We start from the raw sequence: 8,535 nt of genomic DNA, 5'->3' as shown, positions 1-8,535 counted from the left end.
TTTAAGAGGAGGTTAGATGAACACCTTGCTGGGGTCGCTTGACCCCAGTAATCTTTCCTGCCATGGCAAGGTGTCGGACTAGATGATCTACTCAGGTCCCTTCCGACCCTAGAAGCTATGAAATTTAATACAGTGCTTCTCACCCTTGTTAGGTTCAAGGTACCCTTCAGAAAATGTCAGCTTAGTTTTTGTTCATTTTTTTTATTATAGAAAAATAATAAGGCAATTTTTCTATTGCAGCAAACTCAGAAAAAGCACAACAGGTCAGATATTTTTAATGCTGTGGTTTCTTATTTGAATCATTCTTATTTGATTCTTGCAAATCAAAAACATTGCATGGCATCCCATGGCACCACTGAAAGGATCTCGAGGCACTGCAGGATGCTGTAGTGTCCTGGTTGAAAATCACCGTTCTAGTACCTTACATTACACTATTAAGTATATACACACAGCAACATTAAGAGAAAAAGTAAAATTTTCAATGTCTTTGTTAATCTGTTATATATAAATATCAGTGATGTGCAGAGTGTATAGAAGTTTTTTATATATACAATTTATACACACACACACATATGTATGTGTGTATAAAAGTAATATTATATTTATAAATAGCAATAGGAAGAGAGAACTTAATATCTAGCCCTTTTAAAACTTCATGTGTATGTTTTGCTTAGATATACAAATGAGTTAATTATAAGTTACCTGTATAGTTCTTAGTAGATACTATGATGCTTTCTCAGTTGTAACCTGTAAAATGCAAAGGCAGCTTAGAGGCTTTAACTGTACTTCATAAAAAGGTAATTCTTTAAAGAAATAGAATTTAAGTATAAACATGAGAACATTCTCCAGGCAGCTAGCTCTACTTTGTTTACCTAGATTTAAAATAACTTAGCCTTGCCAAACTCCATTTGTACATTTTCCTGTGGCAAGGAAATCCTTGTTTTGGTAGTGAGTAAATTATCACTTGTTCCTTTTTTATCACTGACATTGAGGTAGGGGGATAGATTTTTTTCCATTGGCAAATACATTGCCATTATGATTTATAAAGCTTAACTTCCTGCTGTTTTGCAGCAGTTTCCAAAAGAAGCCAACTGTTTTTACACAAACTGATCAATCAGATGCAGTCTAGTTATTTACCTGCCTCAATACCCCTTAGATGTAATCCTGCCACTCTGAAAAAAAACCCCAAAACTTTAAATCTATTGTTAAACAATTAAATAACTTTCTTTATTGTGTTGCTTATAAATTGAAGTTGAGCACCAAGGTAAAATTTGCGTAAATAATGCAAAAAATACATGTATGCCAGCTGCTCCCTGCCATTCGCAATAAGGGTCCTAACATTGATGCAGTTTTCTGTTTTTATTATAAGAACTTCAATGTCCAAAATATTTGAATTTCCTGCAAGTACTCCAGTTTGTTCTCATGGCTCCTCTTACCCACATACTAGCTCCTGAAGAGCAGACTCCACTTATTCCAGAAGAAACCAGATCAGGATGTAGGTCCGATCCTTCTTTCCTGTCCAATTTGTCATTGTTACTGGAGAGACAGTCTAAGGCCATGATTCAGTATGACCTCAGATAGATGGAAGGAAAATATAATGTGACAAAAGAGGTGCTGTCTTAACTTCCAGACTTGTTCACATCCTTACTTCATCCCCTCCCAGTCTCAAGAAATGACAACAAAAAAAACCCACCTTCTTGAAAGAGATTTCACACCTCCTAGAACCATGGACTATAAAACCAGTCCCTGAAACCCAAATCTTCTCTAGATTCTATTCTGGTTACTTTGTAGAAAACAAAGATGATGAGGTTGTCGAGTCTAGCCCAGACCTTTAAAAACTGAACAGGTTGATAGAAGAAGTAATAATGGTTAGAGATGTTCTGGCTTCCATTATCTGTTTTGGTCTCTTCAGGATATCAACAGATATAACAGAAACTTATCTTCACATATCCTATCTCCATCAGGTGATGGAAATCACTACTGCCAATACAAATCATTGTTACCTCTGTTATCCATCCCCAGGATATTCAATGGCAGTTATAATAGCTGACCTGAGGAAAATTTGTAGCTAGCATAGTGGTTGGAAACTTATGTCACATAGATTAAAAAGACCATTGTGAATAGAACGCCTGTGCATTTTACTTGCTTACTGGATATAGTAGTGAGTTTACTGTCTTTATGATAAAAGACTCATAGTGGAACAGAATGTTTCATTGAAATGGATCCCAGGAGTGTGATGCACTTGGGAGAGGGGGGGTTGTGAAATATGAATATATATTTCATTCAAACTATTATGTAAGGTTTTAAAATTAGTTACAGTGGTATCTTCTCATCATAGACTAATTGTAATAAGTTTTGTCTGTGCAGTAAAATAAACTAGTTTAAAATGCAGGAGACTGTGTTAAACCAGAGCTGCTAAACCTGCATAAAGTTTGCCCTGTCTGGAAATGTGGAGTTTCCCAGTTGATATTTATCCGTCTTCAAGCTGTTCCTTTGGTTTTTGGCAATAGCAGTTAGTCTTGTCATACTTTAGTGCATATGGTTTAGCTTCCTGTGCATCAGGGGTGTCAATCTCAGTATGTGGAGAAGGCAGAACCCTATTGTAATTTTGATGCATTTGAACTGAGATGAAAATGTAATTACACTTTCTTGAGTTGTCATAATTGTAATTGTTTTAGTGTCTAGCAATAGGGTTGTATATATTATGAAGGAGCCACATAGGCACAATGGGGGTTAAATAACTGTCCTCTAATGCTATCCACATCCTATAAAGAATAATAATAGTAATAATAACATTTATTTTATATAGTTCTTTTCATCAGTAGGTCTCAAAAAAAAGAGTCAGTATCGTTATCCCCATTTTACAGACGGGGAAAGAGGCAGAGAGTGGGAGAGAACTGATTTGCCTGCCATCATCTAAAAAGGTGGTATCAAAGTCAGGAAAGAAACACAACTCTTCCAAGTGTCAGACCAGTGCTTTATCTGCTGCGCCATGTTCTCTCTCTGAGAACATAGTAATGCAAGTATGTCATGGTTAGTGCCACCCACTGAGAAAATCGCTACTTAAAGCCATTGCAGTTTTTGCCATTTTTCCCTCTTCTTTCACCAAACTCCTTTCTATGTTTTTCCTTTGTTGCTTGTTTTGCCTTTTCTCTTCCTTTATTTCTTCCCTTCAGCAGTTCCCATTCTCCTCTTCTCACCTGTGTACCTCATTTTTACCCTTCCTGTATTCCACCGCTAAAATAAGCAATGGGTTAATTAACAGTGTCAAGTTAAGTGTCTAGGCTTTTATGTTCATCCCACAATGAAATTAATGGAGGGAGGAAACAAGAGACACCTTTTCAGAGCTGTTGTTTCAGCTCTTATGAAATCTGAGAAGGCAGCACTGCAACAGTTTATACTCTATTCAAATTTGAAAAGTTTTCTTTTACAGTCATGAAGGAGAGACACTTTTTGTTTAACGAAAGCTTCTGCTGCCTTAGTGTGGCATATGGACTGCAACGCCATCAACCAGACTGAATGCAGCATGTTGCTATCTTTGTTGTAGGTTCTGAAAATGCCATTTCTCCACTACAGTAAACTTTTCCAGTTATAGCAACTGATCCCACACGGCATTCATTCACCAGCACCTGAAAAACTCAAGGGGAGAAAATTAACAGCAGGGTTACTCAGGATTTTTCTAAGTATCTTCATTTTTTTTTACTGCCTAAAATTTTTAAATGAATAAGAACTTTTATTCAAATAGGCTGCTTTCAGAAGTTTAAAAAAAACAAAATGGCACTTTACCTTAAACTCCACATGCTTCAGTGTGGAGCCCAGCGGCAGACATATTGCTTAAGGGCCTAATATGTTTTTCCCCTCACTACACGTGATTTTTGCATATGCTTTAGGAGTATTGAAAAGCGTCTCTGTTAACTCAGAAACTAGTCTAGAATGTTGTGTTGAGAGGGTTTTTTTCAGGCAAATATAAAGGCAAAGCTTAAAAGTAAATAGGACCGGAAAGAAATCAGCTTTCCTTAAGAAAGCAGAGAATGAGTTGCTGTCTCCTGAGCACATCATCTTGAGAGTTGTAGTTAAAAGAAGAGCTGAAGGCTTTCAGGAAAAGCCCTGCAAAACTAGCAGCTGTGAAAGATGTTTGGTGGACAGCAAGTTGTAAGATATTTTTTCTTCCTTTTTAAAAATGTTTTAAAAATGAAAGTCCCATGGACTCCCATCTTCTCCATAGCTTATGGGGTTAGTTCTGTTGTTTCACAGGCTTTCCATTTTTAATGAATTTTACTTGTCCTTTGACCATAACTTGAATCATAAATCAAATGCGATTCACTAATGCATTTCATTGATGAAAGGAAAAGAAAAAACAATGCAGTTCATAGGTCACAAACCTGATACCTCTAAATGGTAGGAATAAGGATCCAGAGCACCGATACGAACCCACGTTATTTGTAGCTGCTGTATTCTGCTCTTCATTTCAGTGATGTTTGGAGCTATAGTAAGTGGCACAGGTAATAGAAGTGTTAACAGAACTGGCACGTTACTGTATACAGCAACACTATATTCTAGTAGCACTATTTTTGAAAACATGGTACTGCGTTTCAGTAGAACCTGTCGATCTCAGATTATCCTTGCCAGCCATCTTCAGACCCACAGATAAGGCAATCGTGGAGCATCATCATCCTTGGCTGCGAGTGATTGCCAATGATGATGATGACTCTGGGAGACAACACACTCAATACAGTGATGCTCCCACCAATTCACCTAGTAAAAATGAATGACTAGTGAAAAGAATTACCAAATTACCATTAGTTCTGTTTCTGGAGACTACCTCAGTTTTTAGAATTGTCATTCAGTTCAATTAAAGCATTTTTAAATCAGCAGCATTTATAAATGTCTTTTTCTTTAGAATCTACATCCAGACTTGTGAGGTTTATAGTTATATGACTTCAGTTACTGAGTCAGTTTCTTTGCTGACTTGCAGTAGAGTTATGCTAGCATAAAATTTGGCCCATATATCTGTTTCTGTTTGTTTTCTAATGCCAACAATTACAGCTGTCAGTTTTCTGGGAATATTTTGTTAGAAAATGACTAACGAAGTTTTTTCCGTAAGGAAGCAATCCCTCAAATGAAAAAAGAAAAAAAGTAAACAAATGTAAAGGTTTTAAGAAGTATAAGGTGAATGTTCTGTATTTACATTTATGTTTGGATATTCATCTCTTTCTAGGTTTTATAGCAAGTATGCAAAGGAACCCACAAATGTCCCAGTATGGACCTCAGCAAACTGGACCTTCCATGTCGCCGCACCCTTCACCTGGAGGCCAAATGCATCCTGGAATTGGTAGCTTTCAGCAGAGTAATTCAAGTGGAACGTATGGGCCTCAAATGAGCCAGTATGGACCACAAGGTAAAATAACCAACAATCAAAGTTGCTGTTGATCTGTATGATAAAAATGGATTATTTGGGGTGAACTGTACCCTTTGTTTTGAAATGATTCACAAATTTTGTTAGCTCACATCATGGAACTTCATACTGTTGCTGGGAATAAAATTCATTAGCTTATGGCATTTGAGTTACCTTATCCCATAGAAGCCAAGTAGGAGGCAGGGAATTCATATATCTGAGTGAGCAGTTTGGGGGTAAAGTGTATATTGACTCCTTTTCTAATTTTGCCTCAGCCGATTCATTGACTAGCTGAGCATCCATATAAAAAGAAAATGATACAAGACTTGCCAAAGGTAAAGTACTTGACACTTTGTAGGTTTTACGATCTGCTGAAGTCTGTTTCCTAAAGAGAGGAGAAATGGCCTCATGTTTTTATTTTGAATTTAAGTCACAGATTTACCATATTAAGCAGCAGCACCCTCCACACTCACAACTGTTCTACACAAGCTGCCTCATGAAATGGAACATTGTAACCTCCCCAGCATGGCATCAGGAATGAACTAACTATCGTGGTCACTCAGCAACAATTAGTCTGCCACCGGCACCATATGGATGTGGCTGCCTTGCTTCCTGTCCAGAAGCCAGACCATACAGAGCAGTACATGGTATTTGATGGCACCACTGCAGCACAGTAAAGTTGTTGTGTAGACATAACATCAGACCAGTTGTTCGCAACATTTTCAGACTCAAGGCACCCCTCAATAGACTCAAGGCACCTCTTTGTCACTTTTGTGTATTGAGTAGCACCCCATTTAAAAAATTAACTTATTTATCACATGATTTACCCAAGGCCAGGCAGTGGGTGTAGGGAATGACCTGGCAAGGACTAAGCCTGCGCTTATCTGCTTATCCCTTTACACCTTGCAACACCCTTCAAAGGATCTCATGGCAGCCCTGGGGGCCCCAGCACCCTGATTAAGAATCATTGCCTCAGACCAGGGGTTCTCAACCAAAGTGTCAGGAGATCTTTTCAAAGGTGCAAGAGGATGCCACATTATGTTAGCACTGTTAGATAAACCAGGAGATTTCAAATAGGAATCCATAGTGTCAAAAACATTCAGACCTGTTGTCACCTTTCTGAGTTCTTTACAACAGAATTGCTCTGTTATGTTTCTGTAGTTAAGAAATGAGTGAAACCTAAGAGCTGATATTTTCTGAGGGATGCCGAGTCCAACGGGGCTGGGAACCACTGTCTGAGATAAATTACAAATGTTACAGGTTTGCTGTGTTGTGTGAAACAGTCATTTCACTTCACAGTAGTTCATGCAAACATGTCCATTGGTTAGGTGTGTTTGGGTGTGTATCCCTTTAGTTTTGGAGTTTACAATTTGAGTAATTGCATAGTTTCACAATTTGGAACAGCCAAATTTCACCTTCATATTTCAAGTATAGGTGTAGTGTTTCAATAAGTTCATTAGTAAATCACTGAAACCCACCAAACTGTTTAGTTTCATATATTTCATGTTTCTTTAACTGCTTTTTGTCATCACCTTCAGTATATTGGCATGTTCTTAATTATGCCCATATCTCCTACTTTTCTTTCTTTGCTATTCTTCTGTCTTTTTTGAATGGAAAATAAAGATCTCTTGGTACATTTTATAAGAGCAGGAATTTGCCTTGGTTATAAGCTGGCTCAAGAGTTTGTCCTTCTCAACTCTGGGTAACCTGTTGTACCCTGCCTCATTATTTTGCTTTCAGCCAAGAAATCACAGTATTTGAACACTGCACTATACTACACTGGTTTGTTGATGAAGTTGTTATTACTAATTATTCTGTATGTATTAAGTCTAAGTAAATGGCTGTCTTCACTGGATGGGCTTTCTGGCCCTGGTTGCTGCCTGTAAGATTTATACCACTGTCACTCCAAAAAAGTGCCATCAGAAATACTCACAAATCATATGAATCTGTGGGGTCACTGTGCTCATTTTCTTGGAAGCCATGATTGTTATCTCCAGGATGCACTTAAGTTCTGCCAAGCCAGAGACTAAATATTACAAAACAGGTTCCAAAACCAGACCTCCTTTGGTAAGTGGAGCCCCAGGACTAGTTTGAAATTATATAGTGACTGTGAGGGTTAAAGTCTTCTAGTGAGCCTAATAATTCCATAGTTACTGTGGGAATGTAGTATTGAGCTCTGATGTATATGGTTTGTGAATTTTAACTAACCCTTCAGATTAAGAACAAAAAACAGCTCCTTTATTTTGCCTGTTTGAGAGACTGTAGAAGGATTAAAAAAAAACGCAACAAAAAAACAGAAAAAACAATTTCTGCCCCTGGACATTTAATGCACACAACCTTGAACTACGCAGCTGTTTTGTCTTTAATGGATAACCTTTATAAAGTATGCAGCTGCTTAGGGGCTTAATGAATTTCCAGTTAAGCCACTTGAATATATTTGGACAATATTTCATTTTGAATTAGATCAAGAAACTTGTCCATTTCAGCAAGTTCTGGCTTTTGGTTGCTTGCTTACAACCTGTAATAACTGTTTCATTGAGAGAGGTCTGTATTTTGATTTCCAGAAATTCTGTAGAGAGCTCAGGAGCATGCAGCTGGAAATGAGTTCTAACAGGAATGGCAATTTTAGTATTCTGAGTTCTGTCAGAATTAATCCCTCTCCCTTTATTTTGCTGGCTCTTTCTGTCCTGTCCCAAATCCCTTTCTCTTTTATCCCTGTGATACAGTTGTTCTAGTGGTTTGAGCACAAGAGTCAGAGCCACAGACCCATGAATTCTAATTCTAATTCTGGCTCTGTCTTGGGCTCCTTGTTTCAGCTTGGGCAAATCAGTGAATTCCTTTGTTTCAGTTTCCTTAACTGTAAAACGGGGATATTACTGTATTTGCTTGAATCCAGGACTAAGTCTTTTCCCTCATTTCACCCTAGGGGTTTGGGAGGAGGGAGAGGTACTGGACAGCTTATGCATTTTCTCTATTATATAAAGACTGGATATTCCAGCAGTAGGAACTTTAGAGATGTGTGCCAGAAGTACAGGATCAAATGGATGCTACCCTTTATCCATGAGGGTATGTCAGCCCTTCTACCGCCACCTTTTTCCCCTGCAGGGGTATTTCTACAGCATCCTTCTTTTCAGATGATT

At 37.9% G+C, this 8,535-nt stretch overlaps 1 protein-coding gene across 5 annotated transcripts in view; it reads left to right on the top strand.

The window, feature by feature from the left end:
- ARID1B (AT-rich interaction domain 1B) overlaps positions 1-8,535 on the top strand; it is a 583,022-nt gene that overhangs the window by 451,681 nt on the left and 122,806 nt on the right. For all 5 annotated transcript variants that reach the window (XM_019526890.1, XM_019526889.1, XM_019526886.1 and 2 more), the window contains one exon: positions 5,219-5,398. In XM_019526890.1, coding sequence (XP_019382435.1) covers positions 5,219-5,398 — 180 coding nt within the window. The remainder of the gene's footprint in view (positions 1-5,218; positions 5,399-8,535) is intronic.

Source organism: Gavialis gangeticus, unplaced genomic scaffold (assembly GCF_001723915.1).
Source record: "Gavialis gangeticus isolate Ggan-Ray unplaced genomic scaffold, GavGan_comp1, whole genome shotgun sequence".
Taxonomy (NCBI): Eukaryota; Metazoa; Chordata; order Crocodylia; family Gavialidae; genus Gavialis; species Gavialis gangeticus.
Note: the sequence above shows the minus strand (reverse complement) of the source record. Positions and strands in the feature narration are given on the sequence as shown.